Source organism: Amblyomma americanum, chromosome 1, assembly GCF_052857255.1.
Source record: "Amblyomma americanum isolate KBUSLIRL-KWMA chromosome 1, ASM5285725v1, whole genome shotgun sequence".
Taxonomy (NCBI): domain Eukaryota; kingdom Metazoa; phylum Arthropoda; class Arachnida; order Ixodida; family Ixodidae; genus Amblyomma; species Amblyomma americanum.
In genome coordinates, this window is record NC_135497.1 from 300824764 (window position 1) to 300851634 (window position 26871).

At 48.1% G+C, this 26871-nt stretch overlaps 1 protein-coding gene across 5 annotated transcripts in view; it reads left to right on the plus strand.

The window, feature by feature from the left end:
* The first annotated feature begins 262 nt into the window (after positions 1-262).
* LOC144115296 (uncharacterized) overlaps positions 263-26871 on the plus strand; it is a 396380-nt gene continuing 369771 nt past the window's right edge. Inside the window, exons 1-5 of one of the 5 annotated variants that reach the window (XM_077649627.1) lie at positions 264-519; positions 4273-4458; positions 10777-10962; positions 13630-13907; positions 17716-17847. In XM_077649627.1, coding sequence (XP_077505753.1) covers positions 4314-4458; positions 10777-10962; positions 13630-13907; positions 17716-17718 — 612 coding nt within the window. In that variant the 5' untranslated portion in view covers positions 264-519; positions 4273-4313 and the 3' untranslated portion in view covers positions 17719-17847. Of the gene's footprint in view, positions 520-4272; positions 4459-10776; positions 10963-13629; positions 13908-17661; positions 17848-25557; positions 25855-26871 lie in introns of those variants that run through there. The other 4 variants (XM_077649628.1, XM_077649626.1, XM_077649629.1 and 1 more) reach the window with 4 other exon arrangements.

Genomic DNA, 26871 nt, shown 5'->3' on the forward strand with positions numbered 1-26871 from the left:
TACCTGGACAGCTCCCGAAACGCGCGCGCCGCCGCCTAGGCTCACGAAGGGAATGCCCGCGGACCACGCACGCCCGGCGGCCGGCCGGCCGGCCCTAGCGATTCCCTAGGCCCTCTAGGGACAGGCCGAGAGAGGCGCGGCGACCCCACATCCGGTTGAGAACAAGGGCGAAGCGAAAAAAACGTCACGCATACACGCATCCCATCGACCAATCGGCGTTTCCAGCCTACCGACTCGCAAACGCTTCTTTCCATGAGAGCACACAGCGGCACATCTTCAGCTCATGGTGCACTTGAATGGCGGCGGTGGTCTCAGACGGCAGACAGGACTACAGAATTATTATGGCAGTGCGCGCTGCCGCAGCTTCGAGCCATCACTAAGAAGACGCTTCAGGAAAGCTTCAGTCCGGTCCACACCTATGGTGAAGTGTCCTTGCCGGAACAAGTACAAGACGTCCTTAGACGAGGACCAAAGTTCGCCGTGGAACCCAGGCGATCGGCACCGGAACTTCTTGCGGTGGTGAGACAAGTTTCCAGCCTAGCAGCGGCTCCTGAAGTGGACCGATGTGTTTCAGATGGAGTGTACATTTTGGCAAAGTGTAAACCTACCAGGTGTAGAATTCCAATCAAATTCACCGTTTCGTTTTTAAAGAACAACTCGCTGACCCTATTAGAGGCTGGTAAAGAGGGAGGTTTTGCTGTGATGCCAAAAGCGCTCTACTTATCGAAAGCAGAAAATGCTATCAGTTCGACTTTCCGGCAGAGAAGCGATGTCGCTCTAAGTAAAGTGAAAGCCCGAGCACGGAAAATGTGTGCACAAATGAATTTGGAATCCCTAGCCAAGTGTATAGAGAAAAGCAAGGGGTCCTGCTTAAAGATATTCTTCGCAGCAAAACTCACAAGCTGGACTGCCCACTTCGAGCAATCGTCACCGAGGATGGCACATGACAAAAGTCTGTCGCGTTATTTTTTGCAAGACAAGCTGAACCTCTTAACCATTGACGACCCTTTTCAGGTGAAGAGTTCTAACCAAGTAATCGCTTTCTTGCAACAAAACCCAGGGAAAGGCTTTTCGGCCTGCTCTATCGATATAAAAGATTTATATTATTCCCTTCCGCAAACGAAACTGCTGACAAGCGTTGAAGAATGCATTGATTCATTTGGTGTGGTAGCTTTCCAGAATTCTGCAGGCATCAGCAATAGCAACTTCTTGGAACTCCTTACTTTTTACTTAAATTCGACATTTTCCACCTGGAATGAATCTGTTTACCTCCAGAGCAATGGCGTCTGCATTGGTTCATGCATAGCTCCGATACTGAGCGACATTTATCTCGCGCACCATGACAGGCTCCTTGATAGTCAACTAGACGAAAGCGTGGCTCGTGTTTTTAGGTTTGTAGATGATTTTTTAGTTTTGATGACATGTGCAGTTACTGACGCAGAGGCCTCGGTCTCGAAAGTTTTGTCAATTTTTCACACCTGTCTTGACCCTCTTGTTTTGACGCATGAAACGCCTTCTGAAGGAGTTACGTTTTTTAGATCTTGCCATGTTCCTCAAAAATAGCCATGTGTGCTGGCGTTACGAGCCACGATGCCAGAAGCCCCTCACGCCTTTCGCTTCTGCACATTCTAAGCTTGTAAAGCGCGGCATCGCAATGTTGTGTTTAAGAAATGCCCTAGAAAAATCATGCCATCATGCGATGCAAGACAGCCATCAAAATCAGGTGGTACGCTTACAAGCAGCAGGATACCCTTCCGACCTTCTGATTGCAATATCAGAGAGCCTGCTAAGAGAAATCATTAATTCAGGCCGCAGAGGTTCCACTGAAAGTCCCAGGAAGAAAAAAGAAAGTATGTGGTTATTCCTTATCTACACCGCATTTCACATAATCTGAAAAGGGTGGGAGCGCGTGCCGATGTAAGCGTTGTTTTTTTCCACGCCCGATACGCTCTCCAAACTCTGCCATATTGTAAACATCAGCAATGAAAGGATGGTTGGCTGCGATAAGAAACACCAAAAAGGTTTTGTACCATGTAGCAGCAATGTTGTGTACAGGTTTCCGCTTACATGTGGCAAACACTACACGGGGCAAACTGGTCGTTGCCTCAACGACCGGCTGCGGGAACACAACAACAACGTGAGCGGCACCGCTTCCCGTCACCTTGGCATTCATTGCAGAGACTGCACAGAGGAAAGAAAAAAGAACAAAAAACCGCCGTGTTATCCTGTTTTCACTCAGTGTCGAGTGCTGTCAGATAATAGAACAAAAATCACTCGTGAAATCATTGAAGCTCATGAAATCCATAAATTCAAAGATGAATGCGTAAGCGTTGCCTCAATAGCTCTGTCTGATAAAGAACTACGTTTCCTTGATGAGAATAGAAAAACGTGCGCAGCTGGTCTTGTGCCACTGTAGACCTGTGCTCAGGAATTGTCATTTTCGTCAATCTGTTTTGTGTATCTGTCTTTTCATTTGAGATTGGTTGCCACTGTATTTAAGTTGTGAAAATCACCTCAATAAACCAGTTGTAAGTTCAGCGCCGTGTCTGTGCACTTGTCACGTCCTTTGTCCCTGCGCTGCTGAAAAAACCATGTCACACCAACTTGCCCAAGCTTCTGCAGTATCAGCGTCAGCGGTAGATCGTGGCTGCTCGACGAGAAAAATAAAAATTTGCGTCGTATTGAATTTGTACGCTAGAGCGTTAAATGCTTTTCTTGTATTTCTGTCTTCCCCCACATTCAGTGATCATTTCGATGCGTACTTGCTTCGTCATGGCTCGCAAGGTGCAAAACAGGCGGGCTGTTTGCAAATGTGACAGGTCACCCACCGTTCGATCTAAGCGCGCTTTTAAAGGAAAAAGGGTCGATGCGAGAAGCAGAGCCGGGGGACGCGGAGGCAAGTTGTGAGTGGCTCACTGCTACTGTATGCTTCTAACAATGAGTTAGCTGTATCGAGAAGCAGGAGATGGCTGAATAGAATGCAGCACACAAGTACTAGTTGTTTTTATCAAAGGCAGTGCCCGTATTGCAGTTTGCCGTTGCTGCCTTGTGTCTGTATGGATGTCGTCACACTCATGTCGGACATTTATAAGAATTGACGTTCCACTCCAACCTGCGTATAAGCACAAAAACTGATGCATGTGCTTGTATTAAAGGAATGCAGCTGCAGGTGTCCTTTGCCTGCTTACAGCGTGAAGGTTGAGGAGCTTCAGTTGTTTATTCGTTCTCAGCGAAGACAAAACAGCATGCCTGAAGAATTATTAAGTGAATAGTTAAAGCAAGTATTGTATTCTTTAGTGCGACAGGAAAGCAGTCCATAGAAAAAGCAGCTAGATGAATATTTGGAAGCACCCACCACATGGCTTTGTGGCTTTGGCGTTCGGCTGCTGATCTCAGGGTCGCGGGTTCCATCCCGATCCTGCTGCAGTGGCAGTATTTCGACGGTGGCAAAACATAAAAACAATGGTGTGCTGTGCGACGTCAATGCACGTTGAAGAACACCATGCGGTCTAAATTAATCCGGAGCCGTCCACTGTGGTGTTCTTCATAGCCCATGTGTTGCTTCAAGAAGTTAAACCTGGCATAGCACTTCCAAAGTTTGAAGCCTGATAAGTTGGTGATGTAAAGTCTTAATTTGCAGTGCAAGAGATGTTAGCGCTGGTTTACTATTGTGATGCATCCCAGAGCCGATGTGCTACATAGTTATGTTTTGTGAAACTCGTATGTGTTAATGAATATGAGGGCCGCTGGCACAGTTTGCTCTGAATTTTTCTTCATTATTCATGGCGTGGTGTGCACAATTCCTCCACTTTTCTGCTGTCACCGTTGGTGGCTTGTTTCTGAGCAGAGCTTCAACCAAAGGAAGCCATAAATCTTTATGCTCATTCTTGGTATCATTATTAACTTGTACCCAGAGAAACTCCATAGGTTAAAGCTAAGGTGGGAGCCAGAGCTTGACGTTGCCAGCCCTCGCCACAGCGACACCTACATGGTATTTGACAACACACAGCTTGGGCAGCTTCATGATTTATAGGAGCCACATTGTTGGCATCATAGCGTTCCATTAGTGTTCTCTCTGTCAGCTACTGCTGAACTGCTTCTTTGTGTAAAACTGTTGTCGGCATTGCTTCGTCCAGGTGTGAATGACACAACTGCTTGTGTTTCGCTAGTATGTTTCTTTTGGCTGCTTCTGGAGCACATGAGTGAAAACATCTCAAAATGATTGCCACCCGTATCTTCATAGCGGTCTTCACCCTATTTGTTTTTCTGCAGGAAACATACAGGGAGCCGTTGATGGGCCTTTCTCACTGCTCATGTGCATCACAATGATGCGGTGGCCCTTCCCTGGCAGCCTGCTCCAGGCCATGGTTGTCCTGATCTTGGCACAAGCAGCACACGCTCGCTGTTCTGTCCTACCACCAACACTGCGCTTGCTGCCGTTGCACATATCTCATCCAGGTAAATAATCTGGGAACCTGCCATCTTGTACCTTAGGTAGCTTTTCCTGCCTTGCGAAAGTGTCTTCTCTTTCAGTGGGCAGTTAGTGTAATTTTATTGCGCGTTTTCTTTTGTCAAACGATGCGCTAGACATTAGAATACATGAGTTACCGGGTGATATTTTCCTACAACAGCTAAATAATTTGATTGAATTTCTTCTCTCTTGCTGTTTCGGTTTCATTGACTGAACGACGACTGTGACGTCAAGTTGATGTTTTGTTCGCGTGATCTCCTAGAAAAACTGTAATATAATCGCTGATATGTATATTCAATTCACTACGACATTTAATCCAGCCTCTTCCAAAACATGGAATGACAAGCCTGTCAGTGATTATATTAAAGTTTTTCCAATTGATCACGTGGCCAAAACATCAACTTGACGTCACAGTCGTCCTTCGGTCGATGAAACCGAAACACCGTGAAGAAAAAATTCAATTATAAACTATTTAGCGTTCGTACACAAATACCACAGGGTGCTTCATGTATACGAATGTCTAAGATATCGTTTGAAAGAAGAAAACACGCAAGAAAAAATTTAGTGTCTATAGTCCTATAAAGTGGTCAGACACAAAATTTTAAACGCAATGAACGGCATGAGAGTGAGAGAGAGAAAGACTTTATTGTGCAGAGGAATTCGGGCCTCCCAGGACCCCTGGGTCCCCGCACGAGACCACACCGCACTCAAACGTTCATGGCTAAAAGGTCCATGACGCTGGCCGCACAGGTGGCGACGATCTTCTGTCGTGCCTGATCTGTGGAGCGTAGTGAGGTCTCCCAGTCCTCCCATGTTGGGAGTGGCTCCGGCCTGCTGGGTGGAGGGGAAGCCGGACAGATCCCGAGGATATCAGTCAGGTTTGCCTTCTGTGCATTGCACACAGGGCAGGAAGGTGGGATATATGGGTCGGTAGTGGGAGAGGAGGTAGGGGTTAGTTACCGTACGATTTCTTTCATGGGCGTAAGAAGTTGCCATCTCGCAAGTGTCTGGCACATTCTTTGAGGGGAACATAAGTTATTGCTGTTTTTAATGCTGTCCGATGAGCCTCTCGCCATTTTCACCCACATTGGGCTGCCTCCGCGGCTCAGTGGTTATGGCGCTTGACTGCTGACCTGAAAGACGCGAGTTCGATCCCGGTCGCGGTGGTCGAATTTCGATGGAGGTGAAATTCTAGAGTCCCGTGTACCGCGCAATATCAGTGCACATTAAAGAACCCCAGGTGGTGGAAATTTCCGAAGCCCTTCACTTCAACGTCCCTCATAGCCTGAATCGCTTTGGGACGTTTAACCCCCATAAATCAAACCATTTCCACCCACATCGAGTGATGTCATGGTGCACTTGCTTTAATTATTGTGACGTCGCTAAACTCAGGTGTTGTTCACTTCAGCGCTGGCGCTGACTGAGACCAAAGGCTTTGTGTACAAAATGGTTTGTAATTAATTATTCACACTGTGCACTGGTGTTTTGCGCTTATTTTCGTGACTGCTAGGCCCGTAGGCCTCTTTGAAGGCAAATAAACTGACACCGAAAAACTTTGTGTCTGGACCCCTTTAAAGCATATGCCATGCAGTTAGCATCTAACATAGTGCTGGGAAAAGTTGTGCATGCATGACCTCAATGCCAGCTTTGGGAAGTTGTCATACAGGGTGCTACGCCGCTAATCTCCACTTCCTGGCCATTCTGTGCTGGGTGTCGACCACTTCCACCTGCTTACTCTTGCCTCTCCTTCTTTCCATTAAACGCTGTCCATGCACTGACACCAATCATTTTGCTGACAAATGCACATGTTTTATTCATAGTATGTCCCAAGTCTCTATCTTGCCAGAACTGTAGCAATTAAAAATTGTTTCTCATTGCATTACGAGAAAAAAAAAACTCCACTTGTTTGCTTCTTAGTCAAGTACCTTATGTGTACAGCAGACATGTTCAACAAGGAAGATTGTCACCATGCTGGGATCTATGATGAAAGATCAAACTCATTTTACATAGAACCTACTTTGACATAGACGCATGAAAACTATGGACCTCCTTTAAACCCGCGACGTCACGAAGATGCGGTGGCGCTGATGTTAGCAGCGACTTTCGCATGGTAGGCAAAACAGGTTCCGCTTGCCCGTGCCGACCGCAGCTGCCACAGCTACCGGCGGCTGCTTCAAGCCTGTGCACTGCAGAAGCAGCATGTATTGACCAGCTGCGTCACGGCTGGATCCGCGTAGTAGCATAAAAAAATATTAAATTAGCCTCGATAGGTTTCTCGCGCATAAATGCCGCATTCGGAAACTGGCTAACAGGCATTGGGCCACGGTAGTAAAGCGCGAAGTCTTGGAGTTGATAGGCACTGCCACTCAATGCACTTAATAGCATGCAAGTTACTGCGTTCATTCACCTGAACTTCAGGATAGTAGGCTGATAATTGCTGAAGGAAAAAAAAGACATATGCAGCTGCACACGTACTTATCACCTTGAGCCGGAGTGCACGGGGCGCCGACAGGTTCCCTCGCCCCCAAGGAATGCGTTTTTTTTTGTTCGCCGCGGTGGCTCAGTGGTTAGGGCGCTCGACTACTGATCCGGAGTTCCCGGGTTCGAACCCGACCGCGGCGGCGGCGTTTTTATGGAGGAAAAACGCTAAGGCGCCCGTGTGCTGTGCGATGTCAGTGCACGTTAAAGATCCCCAGGTGGTCGAAATTATTCCGGAGCCCTCCACTACGGCACCTCTTCTTCCTTTCTTCTTTCACTCCCTCCTTTACCCTTCCCTTACGGCGCGGTTCAGGTGTCCAACGATATATGAGACAGATACTGCGCCATTTCCTTTCCATCCAAAACCAATTAATATTATTTTGTTAATAGCACACCATGTTTTAATGGCGCGTTTTATTACATTTATTATTTACTTGAAACTGTTCCTTGATATGACGACGTAAGTATTTCATTCGAGTAGAAAGAAGTCTGGTAACTTGTGTCAATCTTGCGCGGTCGCGTTGGTGTGCTTAGAATAGCGTACCTTAGTGTGCTAAACGCCATATGCTTTTTCATTGCATCATGCATGTGTCATGTTTCATGAGGTAGTACATGATCGAGAAGCTTGTTTGGAAAGAAGCAGCCGCAGGCGTGCTACTAACAGACACGTGGCGAGATTGAGAGGGGACGCGGCAATGAAAAGTGTTTTCGTTATTCATGCATGCGATATGTAACTAAACTTGGTGAAAATATGAAATTCCTACGCTAGTTTCAGTAATTCCGTTTATTTATAGCTATACCTGGTGCAGTTCTGGGTAATTATAATTAACACCGTCGAAAAGTCCCTCCAAGGTCTCAAATAATTGAGTAGATAGTGCGCAGCTTTTTAATGCCAGCATGTACATAAAGCCCTGTTCTGTACGATGACGCGATTAGTTCTTTTTCTATATGATCAGTACTTATGCATGCATAGTTACATGAAAACGTTTCTTACAAGAAATAACTAACACAGTACTTACTGCACGTGTAGGGAAAAAAAATCTAGAGATTTATTACGCGCCTCAGCGTCTCAGGAATAGTTTGCGACAAATGGAATCATTTGATTTTCATGCGAATTACGAAGGTGAGTGATCCAGTCGCAGAAAATGTGAGAGGTCACAAAACGAACCTTAAAGTTCATTCCCTCGTTTATGGCATCTTCGCTTTCGCTTTGGTCAAAGAAATGCGGCACTGAAATCAGAGAAATTACCTCACAATTTTTGACGACCACACTTCTAAAAAGCGTAATTTATAAATTTGTACTCAATATTTTGCTAGAATTTTTTGTCACGAAACTAGACTTCAGGGCTAGGAAAGAAAATAATTCTAGAAATCAAAAATTTTCACCAAATCGACCAGCTTGACACGAGGACAAGTCGGCTTGGCTGGTGCGTGGTCGTGCGGCTAAAAACAGCGCTAAGCGAGACAGGAGATCAGGGACACGACGCTGTCCACACTTCTCGCACAGCGCGACACGTACGTATGTCAGCAGACGATGAGCGCATGTCTGCTCCGACGAAACAAGGCCAGCGCTTCCCCTCACTATTGTCCTAGTGCAGAGTGTAAAACTAGTGCAGTGACACTAGTGCAGTGTCAAAACTTGTTTTATTCAATGCCTAGCGCATAAATAAACGGCAGGAACGCTTTCTACATGTTTACTGCTAACCATATGTACAATACAGTGGCAAAATATTTCTCTTTATAGGCCGCACATGGCCAACGCGAGCTCGTGTACTTCAACAAATTACAAGTTGGAAGCATCGACCATTGCTATGATTCGCAGAAACTGGAAACGCGCCTACAAGCCTTGAAAACCCGCGCTCAACACCTATCCGCGACGCCACTCCTCGACCTTTTGCCTACCACGAGCTCGCTAGCGACTGCAGCGCCACCTCGTTTGTTTACAAACATCTTGCATTGGCTGCGTGAGCGGGTCGTGTCTGCTGCTCTCCCTGTCCGTTTCAGCGCGCTGTTGTGATGAGCTTGTGTTTTGATATTACATAGTGTGGAGTATTGATTAGTCACGAATATATTTTCATGTAAGTCTTCAGTGACGTAAAGGGTCGTACTTCTGCGCAGCTGGCTGCTCGAAAACTTTTAAAATTTTCCAGAAACATGTCCTTGTGTCCTCTCCGTGCCTTCGCTCGTCAGCGGTAGATCGTGGCTGCTCGAGGAGGAAAATAAAAATTTGCGTCGTATTGAATTTGTACGCTAGAGCGTTAAATGCTTTTCTTGTATATCTGTCTTTCCCCACATTCAGTGATCATTTCGTTGCGTACTTGCCTCGTCATGGCTCGCAAGGGGCAAAACAGGCGCGTTGTTTGCAAATGTGACAGGTCCCCACCTTTCGATGTAAGCGCGCTTTTAAAGGCAAAAGAATCGATGCGAGAAGCAGAGCCGGAGGCCCCGGAGCCAAGTTGTGAGTGGCTCACTGCTTCTGTATGCTTCTAACAATGAGTTAGCTGTATCGAGAAGCAGGAGATGGCTGAATAGAATGCACCACACAAGTAAGTTGTTTTTATCAAAGGCAGTGCCCGTATTGCAGTTTCCCGTTGCTGCCTTGTGTCTGTATGGATGTCGTCATACTCATGTCGGACATTTATAAGAATTGACGTGCCACTCCAACCTGCGTATAACCACAAAAACCGATGCATGGGCTTGTATTAAAGGAATGCAGCTGCAGGTGTCCTTTGCCTGCTGACAGCGTGAAGGTTGAGGAGCCTCAGTTGCTTATTCGTTCTCAGCGAAGACAAAACAGCATGCCTGAAGAATTATTAAGCGAATAGTTAAAGCAAGTATTGTATTCTTTAGTGCGACAGGAAAGGAGTTCATAGAAAAAGCAGCTAGATGAATATTTGGAAGCACCCACCACATGGCTTAGTGGCTTTGGCGTTCGGCTGCTGATCTCAGGGTCGCGGGTTCGATCCCGATCCTGCTGCAGTGGCAGTATTTTCGACGGTGGCAAAACATAAAAACAATGGTGTGCTGTGCGACGTGAATGCACGTTGAAGAACCCCATGCGGTCTAAATTAATCCGGAGCCGTCCACTGTGGTGTTCTTCATAGCCCATGTGTTGCTTCAGGATGTTAAACCTGGCATACCACTTCCAAAGTTTGGAAGCCTGATACCTTGGTGATGTAAAGTCTTAATTTGCAGTGCAAGAAATGTCAGCGCTGGTTTACTGTTGTGATGCATCCCAGAGCCGATGTGCTACATAGTTATGTGTTGTGAAACTCGTATGTGTTAATGAATATGAGGGCCGCTGGTAGAGTTTGCTCTGAATTTTTCTTCATTATTCATGGCGTGGTGTGCACAATTCCTCCACTTTTCTGTTGTCACCGTTGGTGGCTTGTTTCTGAGCAGAGCTTCAACCAAAGGAAGCCATAAATCTTTACGCTCATTCTCTGTATCATTATTAACTTGTACCCAGAGAAACTCCATAGGTTAAAGCTAAGGTGGGAGACAGAGCTTGACGTTGCCAGCCCTCGCCACAGCGACACCTACATGGTATTTGACAACACACAGTTTGGGCAGCTTCATGTTTTATAGGAGCCACATTGTTGGCATCATAGCGTTCCATTAGTGTTCTCTCTGTCAGCCACTGCTGAACTGCTTCTTTGTGTAAAACTGTTGTCGGCATTGCTTCGTCCAGGTGTGAATGACACAACTGCTTGTGTTTCGCTAGTATGTTTCTTTTGGCTGCTTCTGGAGCACATGAGTGAAAACATCTCAAAATGATTGCCACCCGTATCTTCATAGCAGTCTTCACCCTATTTGTTTTTCGGCAGGAAACATACCGGGAGCCGTTGATGGGCCTTTCTCAGTGCTGATGTGCATCACAATGATGCGGTGGCCCTTCCCTGGCAGCCTGCTCCAGGCCATGGTTGTCCTGATCTTGGCACAAGCAGCACACGCTCGCTGTTCTGTCCTTCCACCAACACTGCGCTTGCTGCCGTTGCACATATCTCATCCAGGTAAATAATCTGGGAACCTAACATCTTGTACCTTAGGTAGCTTTCCTGCCTTGCAAAAGTGTCTTCTCGTTAAGTGGGCAGTTAGTGTAATTTTATTGCGCGTTTTCTTTTGTCAAACGATGCGCTAGACATTAGAATACATGAGTTACCGGGTGATATTTTCCTACAACAGCTAAATAATTTGATTGAATTTCTTCTCTCTTGCTGTTTCGGTTTCATTGACTGAACGACGACTGTGACATCAAGTTGATGTTTTGTTCGCGTGATCTCCTAGAAAAACTGTAATATAATCGCTGATATGTATATTCAATTCACTACGACATTTAATCCAGCCTCTTCCAAAACATGGAATGACAAGCCTGTCAGTGATTATATTAAAGTTTTTCCAGTTGATCACGTGGCCAAAACATCAACTTGACGTCACAGTCGTCCTTCGGTCGATGAAACCGAAACAGCGTAAAGAAGAAATTCAATTATAAATTATTTAGCGGTCGTACACAAATACCACAGGGTGCTTCATGTATACGAATGTCTAAGATATCGTTCGAAAGAAGAAAACACGCAAGAAAAAATTTGGTGTCTATAGTCCTTTAAAGGGCTGCAGACACAAAATTTTAAACGCAATGAACGGCATGAGATTGAGAGAGAGAAAGACTTTATTGTGCAGAGGAATTCGGGCCTCCCAGGACCCCTGGGTCCCCGCACGAGACCACACCGCACTCAAACGCTCATGGCTAAAAGGTCCATGACGCTGGCCGCACAGGTGGCGACGATCTTCTGTCGTGCCTGATCTGTGGAGCGTAGTGAGGTCTCCCAGTCCTCCCATGTTTGGAGTGGCTCCGGCCTGCTGGGTGGAGGGGAAGCCGGACAGATCCCGAGGATATCAGTCAGGTTTGCCTTCTGTGCATTGCACAGAGGGCAGGAAGGTGGGATGGGTCGGTAGTGGGAGAGGAGAGAGGGGGTAGTTACGGTATGATTTCTTTCATGGGCGTAAGAAATTGCCATCTCGCAAGTGTCTGGCACATTCTTTGAGGGGAACATAAGTTATTGCTGGTTTTAATGCTGTCCGATGAGCCTCTCGCCATTTCCACCCACATCGGGCTGCCTCCGCGGCTCAGTGGCTATGGCGCTTGACTGCTGACCTGAAAGACGCGAGTTCGATCCCGGTCACGGTGGTCGAATTTCGATGGAGGTGAAATTCTAGAGGCCCGTGTACCGCGCAATATCAGTGCACATTAAAGAACCCCAGGTGCTGGAAATTTCCGAAGCCCTTCACTACAACGTCCCTCATAGCCTGAGTCGCTTTGGGACGTTTAACCCCCATAAACCAAACCATTTCCACCCACATCGAGTGATGTAATGGTGCACTTGCTTTAAATATTGTGACGTCGCTAATCTCAGGTGTTGTTCACTTCAGCGCTGGCGCTGACTGAGACCAAAGGCTTTGTGTACAAAATGGTTTGTAATTAATTATTCACACTGTGCACTCGTGTTTTGCGCTTATTTTCGTGATTGCTAGGCCCGTAGGCCTCTTTGAAGGTAAATAAACTGACACCGAAAAACTTTGTGTCTGGACCCCTTTAAAGCATATGCCATGTAGTTAGCATCTAACATAGTGCTGGGAAAAGTTGTGCATGCATGACCTCAATGTCAGCTCTGGGAAGTTGTCATACAGGGTGCTACGCCACTAATCTCCACTTCCTGGCCATTCTGTGCTGGGTGTCGACCACTTCCACCTGCTTACTCTTGCCTCTCCTTCTTTCCATTAAACGCTGTCCATTCACTGACACCAATCATTTTGCTGACAAATGCACATGTTCCATTCACAGTATGTCCCAAGTCTCTATCTTGCCGAAGCTGTAGCAATTAAAAATTTTCTCTCATTGAATTACGAGAAAAAAAATCTGCACTTGTTTGCTTCTTATTCAAGTGCCTTAGGTGTACAGCAGACGTGTTCAACAAGGAAGATTGTCGCCATGCTGGGATCTATGATGAACGATCAAACGCATTTTACATAGCACATAATTTGACACAGACGCATGATAACTATAGGCCATGCTCATGGCATTGGCTGCCCCGCCTTTTGGCCAGGCCGCGAAGCGTGATCAGGTCGTGTCTGCTGCTCTCTCTGTCCATTTCAGCGCGCTTTTGCGATGCGCTTGTGTTTTGATATTATTACATAGTGTGGAGTATTGATTAGTCACAAATATATTTTCATGTAAGTCTTCACTGACGTAAAGGGTCGTACTTCTGCGCAGCTGGCTGCTCGAAAACGTTTAAGATTTTCCAGGAACATGTCCTTGTGTCCCCTCCGTGCCTTCGCTCGTCAGCGGTTTTTTCAGCAGCGCAGGGGACAAAGGACGTGACAAGTGCACAGACACGGCGCTGAAATTACAACAGGTTTATTGAGGTGATTTTCACTACTTTAATACAGTGGCAACCAATCTCGAATGAAAAGACATACACAAAACAGATTGACGAAAATGACAATTCCTGAGCACAGGTGTACAGTGGCACAAGACCAGCTGCGCACGTTTTTCTATTCTCATCAAGGAAACGTAGTTCTTTATCAGACAGAGCTATTGAGGCAACGCTTACGCATTCGTCTTTGAATTTATGGATTTCATGAGCTTCAATGATTTCACGAGTGATTTTGCCTCTACAGAGAATGGCTCTTCCTGAGAGCACACAGCGGCGCATCTTCAGCTCATGGTGCACTTGAATGGCGGCGGTGGTCTCAGACGGCAGACAGGACTACGGAATTCTTATGGCGCTGCGCGCTGCCACAGCTTCGAGCCATCACTAAGAAGACGCATCAGGAAAGCTTCAGTCCGGTCCACACCTATGGTGAAGTGTCCTTGCCGGAACAAGTACAAGGCGTCCTTAGACGAGGACCAAAGTTTGCAGTGGAACCCAGGCGATCGGCACCGGAACTTCTTGAGATGGTGAGACAAGTTTCCAGCCTAGCAGCTGCTCCGGAAGTGGACCGATGTGTTTCAGATGGAGTGGACATTTTGGCAAAGTGTAAACCTACCAGGTGTAGAATTCCAATCAAATTCACCGTTTCGTTTTTAAAGAACAACTCGCTGACCCTATTAGAGGTTGGTAAAGAGGGAGGTTTTGCTGTGATGCCAAAAGCGCTCTACTTATCGAAGGCAGAAAATGCTATCAGTTCGACTTTCCGGCAGAGAAGCGATGTCGCTCTAAGTAAAGTGAAAGCCCCAGCATGGAAAACATGTGCACAAATGAATTTGGAATCCCTAGCCAAGTGTATGGAGAAAAGCAAGGGGTCCTGCTTAAAGATATTCTTCACAGCCAAAACTCACAAGCTGGACTGCCCACTTCGAGCAATAGTCACCGAGGATGGCACATGGAAAAAGTCTGTCGTGTTATTTTTTGCAAGACAAGCTGAACCTCTTAACCATTGACGACCCTTTTCAGGTGAACAGTTCTAACCAAGTAATCGCTTTCTTGCAACAAAACCCAGGGAAAGGCTTTTCGGCCTGCTCTATCGATATAAAAGATTTATATTATTCCCATCCGCAAAAGAAACTGCTGGCAAGCGTTGTAGAATGCATTGGTTCCTTTGGTGTGGTAGCTTTCCAGAATTCTGCAGGCATCAGCAATAGCAACTTCTTGGAACTCCTTACTATTTACCTTAGCTCGACATTTTCCACCTGGAATGAATCTGTTTACCTCCGGAGCAATGGCGTCTGCATTGGTTCATGCATAGCTCCGATACTAAGCGACATTTATCTCGCGCACCATGACAGGCTCCTTGATAGTCAACTAGACGAAAGCGTGGCTCGTGTTTTCAGGTTTGTAGATGATTTTTTAGTTTTGATGACATGTGCAGTTACTGACGCAGAGGCCTCGGTCTCGAAAGTTTTGTCAATTTTTCACACCTGTCTTGACGCTCTTGTTTTGACGCATGAAACGCCTTCTGAAGGAAAGTTACGTTTTTTAGATTTTGCCATGTTCCTCAAAAATAGCCATGTGTGCTGGCGTTACGAGCCACGATGCCAGAAGCCCCTCACGCCTTTCGCATCTGCACATTCTAAGCTTGTAAAGCGCGGCATCGCAAAGTTGTGTTTAAGAAATGCCCTAGAAAAATCATGCCATCATGCGAATCAAGACAGATATCAAAATCAGGTGGTACGCTTACAAGCAGCAGGATACCCTTCCGACCTTTTGATTGCAATATCAGAGAGCCTGCTAAGAGAAATCATTAATTCAGGCCGCAGAGATTCCACTGAAAGGCCCAAGGAAGAAAAAAGAAAGTATGTGGTTATTCCTTATCTACACCGCATTTCACATAATCTGAAAAGGGTGGGAGCGCGTGCCGATGTAAGCGTTGTTTTTTTCCGCGCCCGATACGCTCTCCAAACTCTGCCATATTGTAAACAGCAGCAATGAAAGGATGGTTGGCTGCGATAAGAAACACCAAAAAGGTTTTGTACCATGTAGCAGCAATGTTGTGTACAGGTTTCCGCTTACATGTGGCAAGCACTACACGGGGCAAACTGGTTGTTGCCTCAACGACCGGCTGCGGGAACACAACAACGTGAGCGGCACCGCTTCCCGTCACCTTGGCATTCATTGCAGAGACTGCACAGAGGAAAGAAAAAAGAACAAAAAACCGCCGTGTTATCCTGTTTTCACTCAGTGTCGAGTGCTGTCAGATAATAGAACAAAAATCACTCGTGAAATCATTGCAGCTCATGAAATCCATAAGTTCAAAGATGAATGCGTAAGCGTTGCCTCAATAGCTCTGTCTGATAAAGAACTACGTTTCCTTGATGAGAATAGAAAAACGTGCGCAGCTGGTCTTGTGCCACTGTAGACCTGTGCTCAGGAATTGTCATTTTCGTCAATCTGTTTTGTGTATCTGTCTTTTCATTTGAGATTGGTTGCCACTGTATTTAGGTAGTGAAAATCACCTCAATAAACCAGTTGTAAGTTCAGCGCCGTGTCTGTGCACTTGTCACGTCCTTTGTCTCCTGCGCTGCTGAAAAAACCATGTCACACCAACTTGCCCAAGCTTCTACAGTATCAGCGTCAGCGGTAGATCGTGGCTGCTCGACGAGAAAAATAAAAATTTGTGTCGTATTGAATTTGTGCTCTAGAGCGTTAAATGCTTTTCTTGTATTTCTGTCTTCCCCCACATTCAGTGATCATTTCGATGCGTACTTGCTTCGTCATGGCTCACAAGGTGCAAAACAGGCGCGCTGTTTGCAAATGTGACACGTCGCCCACCTTTCGATGTAAGCGCGCTTTTAAAGGAAAAAGGGTCGATGCGAGAAGCAGAGCCGGGGGACGCGGAGGCAAGTTGTGAGTGGCTCACTGCTTCTGTATGCTTCTAACAATGAGTTTGCTGTATCGAGAAGCAGGAGATGGCTGAAAAGAATGCACCACACAAGTAAGTTGTTTTTATCAAAGGCAGTGCCCGTATTGCAGTTTGCCGTTGCAGTCTTGTGTCTGTATGGATGTCGTCATACACATGTCGGACATTTATAAGAATTGACGTTCCACTCCAACCTGCGTATAACCACAAAAACTGATGCATGGGCTTGTATTAAAGGAATGCAGCTGCAGGTGTCCTTTGCCTGCTTACAGCGTGAAGGTTGAGGAGCCTCAGTTGTTTATTCGTTCTCAGCGAAGACAAAACTGCATGCTTAAAGATTTATTAAGCGAATAGTTAAAGCAAGTATTGTATTCTTTAGTGCGACAGGAAATCAGTCCATAGAAAAAGCAGCTAGATGAAAATTTGGAAGCACCCACCGCATGGCTTAGTGGCTTTGGCGTTCGGCTGCTGATCTCAGGGTCGCGGGTTCGATCCCGATCCTGCTGCAGTGGCAGTATTTCGACGGTGGCAAAACATAAAAACAATGGTGTGCTGTGCGACGTCAATGCACGTTGAAGAACCCCATACGGTCTAAATTAATCCGGAGCCGTTCACTGTGGTGTTCTTCATAGCCCATGTGTTCCTTCAGGAAGTTAAACCTGGCATACCACTTCCAAAGTTTGGAAGCCTGATAACTTGGTGATGTAAAGTCCTAATTTGCAGTGCAAGAGATGTTAGCGCTGGTTTACTATTGTGATGCATCCCAGAGCCGATGTGCTACATAGTTATGTTTTGTGAAACTCGTATGTGTTAATGAATATGAGGGCCGCTGGCAGAGTTTGCTCTGAATTTTTCATCATTATTCATGGCGTGGTGTGCACAATTCCTCCACTTTTCTGCTGTCACCGTTGGTGGCTTGTTTCTGAGCAGAGCTTCAACCAAAGGAAGCCATAAATCTTTATGCTCATTCTTGGTATCATTATTAACTTGTACCCAGAGAAACTCCATAGGTTAAAGCTAAGGTGGGAGCCAGAGCTTGACGTTGCCAGCCCTCGCCACAGCGACACCTACATGGTATTTGACAACACACAGTTTGGGCAGCTTCATGTTTTATAGGAGCCACATTGTTGGCATCATAGCGTTCCATTAGTGTTCTCTCTGTCAGCCACTGCTGAACTGCTTCTTTGTGTAAAGCTGTTGTCGGCATTGCTTCGTCCAGGTGTGAATGACACAACTGCTTGTGTTTCGCTAGCATGTTTCTTTTGGCTGCTTCTGGAGCACATGAGTGAAAACATCTCAAAATGATTGCCACCCGTATCTTCATAGCAGTCTTCACCCTATTTGTTTTTCTACAGGAAACATACCGGGAGCCGTTGATGGGCCTTTCTCATTGCTCATGTGCATCACAGTGATGCGGTGGCCCTTCCCTGGCAGCCTGCTCCAGGCCATGGTTGTCCTGATCTTGGCACAAGCAGCACACGCTCGCTGTTCTGTCCTTCCACCAACACTGCGCTTGCTGCCGTTGCACATATCTCATCCAGGTAAATAATCTGGGAACCTACCATCTTGTACCTTAGGTAGCTTTCCTGCCTTGCGAAAGTGTCTTCTCTTTCAGTTGGCAGTTAGTGTATTTTTATTGCGCGTTTCCTTCTGTCAAACGATGCGTTAGACATTAGAATACATGAGTTACCGTGTGGTATTTTCCTACAAGCGCTAAATAATTTGATTGAATTTCTTCTCTCGTGCTGTTTCGGTTTCATTGACTGAACTACGACTGTGACGTCAAGTTGATGTTTTGTTCGCGTGATCTACTAGAAAAACTGTAATATAATCGCTGATATGTAGATTCAATTCAGTACGACATTTAATCCAGCATCTTCCAAAACATGGAATGACAAGCCTGTCAGTGATTATATTAAAGTTTGTCAAGGGATGATTTATTACACACGCTCACAGAGTCCCGCGTGCCGGAGTCCCCCAATAGTCATCTGCAGTTCGCGCACCTAATGCAACGCGCACCGAGCTCACACTTGAGGCCACTTCGACCACACCACTCGGATCACTCCCGCGCTGCCCGCGCACACCTCACGCACATTCCCGCCATAGCCAACCACGCATCCCCTCTCCCTCCAGTGTTGTCAGCCGTCCCTGTGTGTCCCCTGATGGCGCCACCCGCACTGGCCCTTACATCCTCCCCCCCTTAATTCGTGCAAGCAGGCCTCCACGGTGGATGGTATGGCATCAGCTGGTCTGCGTTGGCCACACCCATATACTTTCTTGAGGCAGGGTCTTTGAGTTTAAAGTTGTTCTGACCCACACGGGCAGTGATTAGGTAGGGCCCAGAGCGGCGAGGGGCCAACTTAGAGTGTGCTTTTCGCGGAGCACAAGGTCGCCAACTTTGTAGGTGGTTTGTTGACGATGCTTGTTGTAATGCCTGGCCTGTTCGGCCTTCGCTGATTCTAGGTGTTCCCTGGCCATGGCGAATGCATCCTGCAGGTAAAGGTTTAGCTCTGCAGCGAGTGCATGGGGTGCCGATGCAGAACTTTCAGCACTAATCTGCTGCCTATCTGCCCAAGGTGTACGAAGTTCCCGACCATAGCACAAGAATGGGGGCGTAAACCCTGTGACTACACTCTCTGATGTCCGCATTGCGAAGGCCACCTCAGGGAGTCGCTTGTCCCAATTGCAGTGGGAGGAGCAGTAGTTGACAATGGTCTTCTTGACTGTAGCATTGTGGCGTTCTACAGGCTGTCCAGCAGGTCTGTAGGGGACTGTGTGCCGCTCTTGTATTCCCCAATGTTGCAGCACTCCCTTCCATATCTTGCTGCGAATGGTTTACCGATATCACTGGAGATGGAAAGAGGTGCACCGTGCCGGCAGAAAACTTCCACCATCCTTTCAACGATGGCTTCTGAAGATGGTGCCCGCAGGGGAAAAAGCTCGATAAACTTAGTGAATGTGTCCAGAACTACAAGATTATACTTGTGTTGCCGTGGAGTTCTGGGCAATGGGCCTATCAGATCCACACTGAGGGGCTGCACGGGTGAGGACGCCCAAGTGCTGTCCATAAGTCCCTTTGCCTTCTGGCGACGGGGCTTGAAGACCTGGCACTGCTGACACCCTCGTACATAGCGAGACGTGTCGGAGCGCACCCCCAACCAAGTGAAGCGGCTCTCGATGCGCCTTAAGGTTTTGAAGAAGCCGGCATGTCCACTGAGTGGATGGTCGTGCTCCAGTTTAAGCACCAATTCCCGTAGACGGAGGGGGAGCCACGGCACCGCTTTGCCTCCGCATGTCCAAAGCAGAACCCCATCAGGTGCTATATGGCTCTCCTTGGCCAAGTCGGAGACCATTTTTGCCCTCTTGGGGTCGTCTGGTAGGATCGCCGCCTCAAGGTACTGCAGCAGCTGCTGCAGCAACGGCTCTTTCTGTTGCTCGTGCTTCAGTTTTGCACAGTCGATTAGGGGTGAGGTGTCAACAACTTCAGCCGAGGCAACATCAGCGAAGCGAATGGTGAGCTGTGGTTCCTCGAGTTCTATCGGAAACCATTCTTCTGCCAAGCTTGAAGGCATTGGTTCTGGATGACCAGTTGGAAATCTGCTCAGAGCATCGGCTGGGATGTTAGCTCGGCCTCGGCGATGCCTAACCATGCACATCAGCCCTTGGAATCGCAAAACCCAGCGTTGCACCCGACCCGACGTGTGTTCAGTGTTGAGCATCCATGCCAGCGATGCGTGATCACAATGAAGCTCAAAAGACGTAAACTCAATGTATGGCCTGAATTTTTCCACAGCCCACACGACTGCCAAACATTCCCATTCTTGCACTGTGTAGTTTTGCTCTGCTGCGCTTAGGGTTCTGCTAATAAACGAGACTGGCCGAAGCAAGCCATCCACCTCCTGAAGTAGAACCGCCGCAATGCCTGTGCCACTAGCATCCGTCTCAATGACGAATGGTCGGTTCAGATCCGGTAGGGTGACAGCCACCTCGCCTGCCAGTGTAGTCTTCAGCAGCTCAAATGCTGCTCGCTGCGCAGCCCCCCACAACCAGTCTGTACCTTTCCTCGACAGCAGTGTTAGAGGTTTTGCCTTGTCGGAGAATGAGGGTATAAAATTCCTGTAGTAGCCAACTAGGCCCAAGAACATTTGGAGTTGTTTGACAGTACGGGGTGGGGGAAACTGAGAGACAGCTTGCACCTTGTCTGGGTCCGGTCTGCACTCACCAGGAGTAATTATGTGCCCAAGGAACTTGAGAGTCTGTTTGCAGAAGGAAACCTTTGCTGGGTTGACTGAGAGGCCGGCCCTGTCAATCCTACGCTACACCTCTGCAATGTGGTCCAGATGTTCTGCCAATGTGTCGGAGTAGATAAGGATATCATCCAAGAAAGCCATGCAGTAGGTATGTTTTATTCCCTCTAGCAGTGTGTCCATTAAAGACTGAAACGTTGCTGGCCCTCCAGCCACTCCAAATGGCATCCTCTTAAACTCAAACATGCCCTTGTGGCATATGAACGCAGTCTTTTGAACGTCCTCCGGTGCTACAGGCACTTGGAAAAAACCTTGTGCAAGGTCCAGACTCGAGAACCATTTGGCACGACCCAACTGTGCAAGGACCCAGTCGGTACGAGGCATTGGGTACCTTGGTACATTTGTCCTGGCATTTAATGATGTGTAGTCAACTGCTAGGCGGTACCTACCATTCTGTTTCTGCACCAGGACTGGAGCACTGGCCCATGAGCTGGTGCATGGTTCGATAAGGTCTTGCTGCAGCAATTCTTGTATACACTGGTCCATGACTTCCCGCTTTTTTGCGTTTACTGGGCGCAGTTTGCAACGGACTGGACAGTGGTCGCCTGTATCTATTCTATGCGTAATGAGAGATGTGCAACCGGGGTATTTTTGGAAAACATGTTTATATTGACTGAGGATGGCTTCCAGTCGGTCGCTGTCTGGAGAGGCCCCGCTGTCAGACGTCGCTTGGCTGCAGTTGGCCTCGGGTGGACCATGCTCTTCCAGAGCAAACAGCTGCTGCAAGGAGGTAGCTAGGTCCTCATCCCAGTCTTCCATGACAGGATGCTGCTGTGCAACTTGTGTGGAGCTGTCTTGAGCATGGCCAGCAGCCGCTGTGTGCAGGCGAGAGGGTGCCTTGCTGAACCTCACCAATGGCTGGGGATCCATCCCGAGTGTCCATCCACCGAGGCCTATATGTACAGAAAAGCCCGCTGTTGCAAGGAAGTCTCGTCCCAGAACTATGTCGTGGCAAAGCTTCTCCAACAAGAGGAAGCGCTGTTTCCGGCTGCTACCCTGCCACGGATGCGGCAACGTACAGAGAGTGTTGTCTCCGACCATCCCTCTGCAAGCCGGAGAGTCCGTCTTTCTTCTCTGGTGCTGGCGCCACTTCGTTTCGCCGCCTCGAAGGCTCGCGCGTTCATCAGGCTAACGCTGGCGCCGGTGTCCAGGAGGGCGTAAAATACACTGTCGCCGATTGATACCTCGAGCAGAGGTTCTTTCCCACCGGCCGGCACAACTGCTACGCTCGACCGTTTCCCGGACAGTTTGCTTGGAGGTGACCGACCTGATCACAGCAGAAGCAGCGCGATCTGGTTCGTGACTTGCCTGTAGGGCATGCGCGCGCTCGATGACCTCTACCACCGCACCGGTGGCAGACAACAGCGTCAGGTGGAGGCATGGGCCATGCGATGACCAGTGTGGAGCAGCCGCTTTCGTTCGTTGAAGCCGGCGACTGGTACTGTGCACGGGGATCTGGCGGGGCCCACAAAGGGGCCTCAGCTCGCAGCGTCGAGCCCGAAGGACGGACCTCGTGTCGGGACGTGAGCACCGCCGTAGGCCGAAGCGACCAGTCATGTCGTGACAAAGCATCGGTTGAGGCCGCCGCGACAGGGCAGTGACGATATGGAGCGCCGGCGTCAACAAAGGCGAGGTCGGGCGCGGCCTGCGTGCTTCGCAGTGGCGGTGGCACGTAACGCAGGCGGTGCCACGCACGCTGCATAAGGAGGCCCGCTGCCTTTGCCATGTCGCGCCGGTTAGCGAATTCCATGTTATTTGTCAGGTCCTGAAAGGTCGGATGCATTTGCCGCCTCACCCGATCAACTTTTCCCGCGTCGGTGACAGGCTCTCCAATACGGTCATAGTACTCTGCTATGACGTGTATGAACTGTTTTAGATTCTCGGCAGGGTGCTGAGTGCGCTCGGCCAGCTCTGCCTTCAATTTCTCCCTGTGGTCGACGGCCGCGAACTCGCCCTTGAAGTCCTCGGCGAAGGAAGCCCAATCTGAGTAACCACCGATGAACCGCCACCACTGTTTCGCAGAGCCTTCCAACGCCGCAGGGATAAGTTGAAGGCGACGATCGTTCGGGATGCCTCCCAAATCGCAGTACTCGACGAATCGATCCAAGAATGTTTGCGGGGGTTGACTGTCTTCATATCCGATGAATTTCGGTAACGGCCCAGGTGTCTCCCTCATCGTCAAAGCCCGCGACGCGCTAGGCGTAGCTTCATTGGCCTGCTCCGCTGTCGTACTGCTGGTGTCGATCGATGTCGTGAGCAGAATCTCGCGCACTTGCGCTGCCAGTTGCTCCCGCTCGAGCAGCGTAGTGGCCAGGAGTTGCTGCACCAGGGTCGTCGGGACCGTGGCTGTGACGGAGCTTTCATCAGATGCGGACGTTCCAGCATTGGTCTCCATGTTGGTTCCGTCGGACGGGCCCCCGCGTGTCAAGGGATGATTTATTACACACGCTCACAGAGTCCCTCGTGCCGGAGTCCCCCAATAGTCATCCGCAGTTCGCGCACCTAAGCCCACTTCGACCACGCCACTCGGATCACTCCCGCGCTGCCCGCGCACACCTCACGCACATTCCCGCCATAGCCAACCACGCATCCCCTCTCCCTCCATTGTTGTCAGCCGTCCCTGTGTGTCCCCTGATGGCGCCACCCGCACTGGCCCTTACAAGTTTTTCCAGTTGATCACGTGGCGAAAACATCAACTTGACGTCACAGTCGTCCTTCGGTCGACGAAACCAAAACAGCGTGAAGAAGAAATTCAATTATAAACTATTTAGCGGTCGTACACAAATACCACAGGGTGCTTCATGTATACGAATGTCTAAGATATCGTTTGAAAGAAGAAAACATGCAAGAAAAAATTTGGTGTCTACAGTCCTTTAAAGGGGTGCAGACACAAAATTTTAAACGCAATGAACGGCATGAGAGTGAGAGAGAGAAAGACTTTATTGTGCAGAGGAATTCGGGCCTCCCAGGACCCCTGGGTCCCCGCACGACCACACCGCACTCAAACGTTCATGGCTAAAAGGTCCATGACGCTGGCCGCACAGGTGGCGACGATCTTCTGTCGTGCCTGATCTGTGGAGCGTAGTGAGGTCTCCCAGTCCTCCCATGTTTGGAGTGGCTCCGGCCTGCTGGGTGGAGGGGAAACCGGACAGATCCCGAAGATATCTGTCATGTTTGCCTTTTGTGCATTGCACAGAGGGCAGGAAGGTGGGATGGGTCGGTAGTGGGAGAGGAGAGAGGGGGTAGTTACGGTATGATTTCTTTCATGGGCGTAAGAAATTGCCATCTCGCAAGTGTCTGGCACATTCTTTGAGGGGAACATAAGTTATTGCTGGTTTTAATGCTGTCCGATGAGCCTCTCGCCATTTCCACCCACATCGGGCTGCCTCCGCGGCTCAGTGGTTATGGCGCTTGACTGCTGACCTGAAAGACGCGAGTTCGATCCCGGTCGCGGTGGTCGAATTTCGATGGAGGTTAAATTCTAAAGGTCCGTGTACCATGCGACGTCGGTGCACATTAAAGAACCCCAGGTGGTGGAAATTTCCGAAGCCCTTCACTGCAACGTTCCTGATAGACTGAGTCGCTTTGGGACGTTTAACCCCCATAGACCAAACCATTTCCACCCACATCGACTGATGTCATCGTGCACGTGCTTTAATTATTGTGACGTCGCTAAACTCAGGGGTTGTTCACTTCAGCGATGGTGCTAACTGAGACCAAAGGTTTTGTGTACAGAATGGTTTGTAATTAATTATTCACACTGTGCACTGGTGTTTTGCGCTTATTTTCGTGACTGCTAGGCCCGTAGGCCTCTTTGAAGGCAAATAAACTGACACCGTAAAACTTTGTGTCTGGACGCCTTTAAAGCATATGCCGTGCAGTTAGCATCTAACATTGTGGCGGGAAAATTTGTGCATGCATGACCTCAATGTCAGCTCTGGGAAGTTGTCATACAGGGTGCTACACCACTAATCTCCACTTCCTGGCCATTCTGTGCTGGGTGTCGACCACTTCCACCTGCTTACTCTTGCCTCTCCTTCTTTCCATTAAACGCTGTCCATTCACTGACACCAATCATTTTGCTGACAAATGCACATGTTCCATTCACAGTATGTCCCAAGTCTCTATCTTGCCGGAGCTGTAGCAATTGAAAATTTTTTCTCATTGAATTACGAGAAAAAAAACTCCACTTGTTTGCTTCTTAGTCAAGTGCCTTAGGTGTACAGCAGACGTGTTCAACAAGGAAGATTGTCGCCATGCTGGGATATATGATGGACGATCAAACGCATTTTACATAGCACATACTTTGACACAGACGCATGATAACTATAGGCCATGCTCATGGCATTGGCTGCGGCGCCTTTTGGCCAGGCTGAGAAGCGTGAGCAGGTCGTGTCTGCTGCTCTCCCTGTCCGTTTCAGCGCGCTGTTGTGATAAGCTTGTGTTTTGATATTACATAGTGTGGAGTATTGATTAGTCGCGAATATATTTAAATGTAAGTCTTCAGTGACGTAAAGGGTGGTACTTCTGCGTAGCTGGCTGCTCGAAAACTTTTAAAATTTTCCAGGAACATGTCCTTGTGTCCCCTCCGTGCCTTCGCTCGTCAGCGGTTTTTTCAGCAGCGCAGGGGACAAAGGACGTGACAAGTGCACAGACACGGCGCTGAACTTACAACAGGTTTATTGAGGTGATTTTCACTACTTAAATACAGTGGCAACCAATCTCAAATGAAAAGACAGATACACAAAACAGATTGACGAAAATGACAATTCCTGAGCACAGGTCTACAGTGGCACAAGACCAGCTGCGCACGTTTTTCTATTCTCATCAAGGAAACGTAGTACTTTATCAGGCAGAGCTATTGAGGCAACGCTTACGCATTCATCTTTGAATTTATGGATTTCATGAGCTTCAATGATTTCACGAGTGATTTTGCCTCTACAGAGAATGTCTCTTCCTGAGAGCACACAACGGCACAACTTCAGCTCATGGTGCACTTGAATGGCGGCGGTGGTCTCAGACGGCAGACAGGACTATGGAATTCTTATGGCAGTGCGCGCTGCCGCAGCTTCGAGCCATCACTAAGAAGACGCATCAGGAAAGTTTCAGTCCGGTCCACACCTATGATGAAGTGTCCTTGCCGGAACAAGTACAAGGCGTCCTTAGACGAGGACCAAAGTTCGCCGTGGAACCCAGGCAATCGGCATCGGAACTTCTTGCGATGGTGAGACAAGTTTCCAGCCTAGCAGTGGCTCCTGAAGTGGACCGATGTGTTTCAGATGGAGTGTACATTTTGGCAAAGTGTAGACCTACCAGGTGTAGAATTCCAATCAAATTCACCGTTTCGTTTTTAAAGAACAACTCGCTGACCCTATTACAGGCTGGTAAAGAGGGAGGTTTTGCTGTGATGCCAAAAGCGCTCTACTTATCGAAAGCAGAAAATGCTATCAGTTCGACTTTCCGGCAGAGAAGCGATGTCACTCTAAGTAAAGTGAAAGCCCGATCACGGAAAATGTGTGCACAAATGAATTTGGAATCCCTAGCCAAGTGTATAGAGAAAAGCAAGGGTCCTGCTTAAAGATATTCTTCACAGCCAAAACTCACAAGCTGGACTGCCCACTTCGAGCAATAGTCTCCGAGGATGGCACATGGCAAAAGTCTGTCGCGTTATTTTTTGCAAGACAAGCTGAACCCCTTAACCATTGACGACCCTTTTCAGGTGAAGAGTTCTAACCAAGTAATCGCTTTCTTGCAACAAAACCCAGCGAAAGGCTTTTCGGCCTGCTCTATCGATATAAAAGATTTATATTATTCCCTTCCGCAAAAGAAACTGCTGGCAAGCGTTGAAGAATGCATTGATTCCTTTGGTGTGGTAGCTTTCCAGAGTTCTGCAGGCATCAGCAATAGCAACTTCTTGGAACTCCTTACTTTTTGCTTTAACTCGACATTTTCCACCTGGAATGAATCTGTTTACCTCCAGAGCAATGGCGTCTGCATTGTTTCATGCATAGCTCCGATACTGGGCGACATTTATCTCGCGCACCATGACAAGCTCCTTGATAGTCAACTCGACGAAAGCGTGGCTCGTGTTTTTAGGTTTGTAGATGATTTTTTAGTTTTGATGACATGTGCAGTTACTGACGCAGGGGCCTCGGTCTCGAAAGTTTTATCAATTTTTCACACCTGTCTTGACCCTCTTGTTTTGACGCATGAAACGCCTTCTGAAGGAAAGTTACGTTTTTTAGATCTTGCCATGTT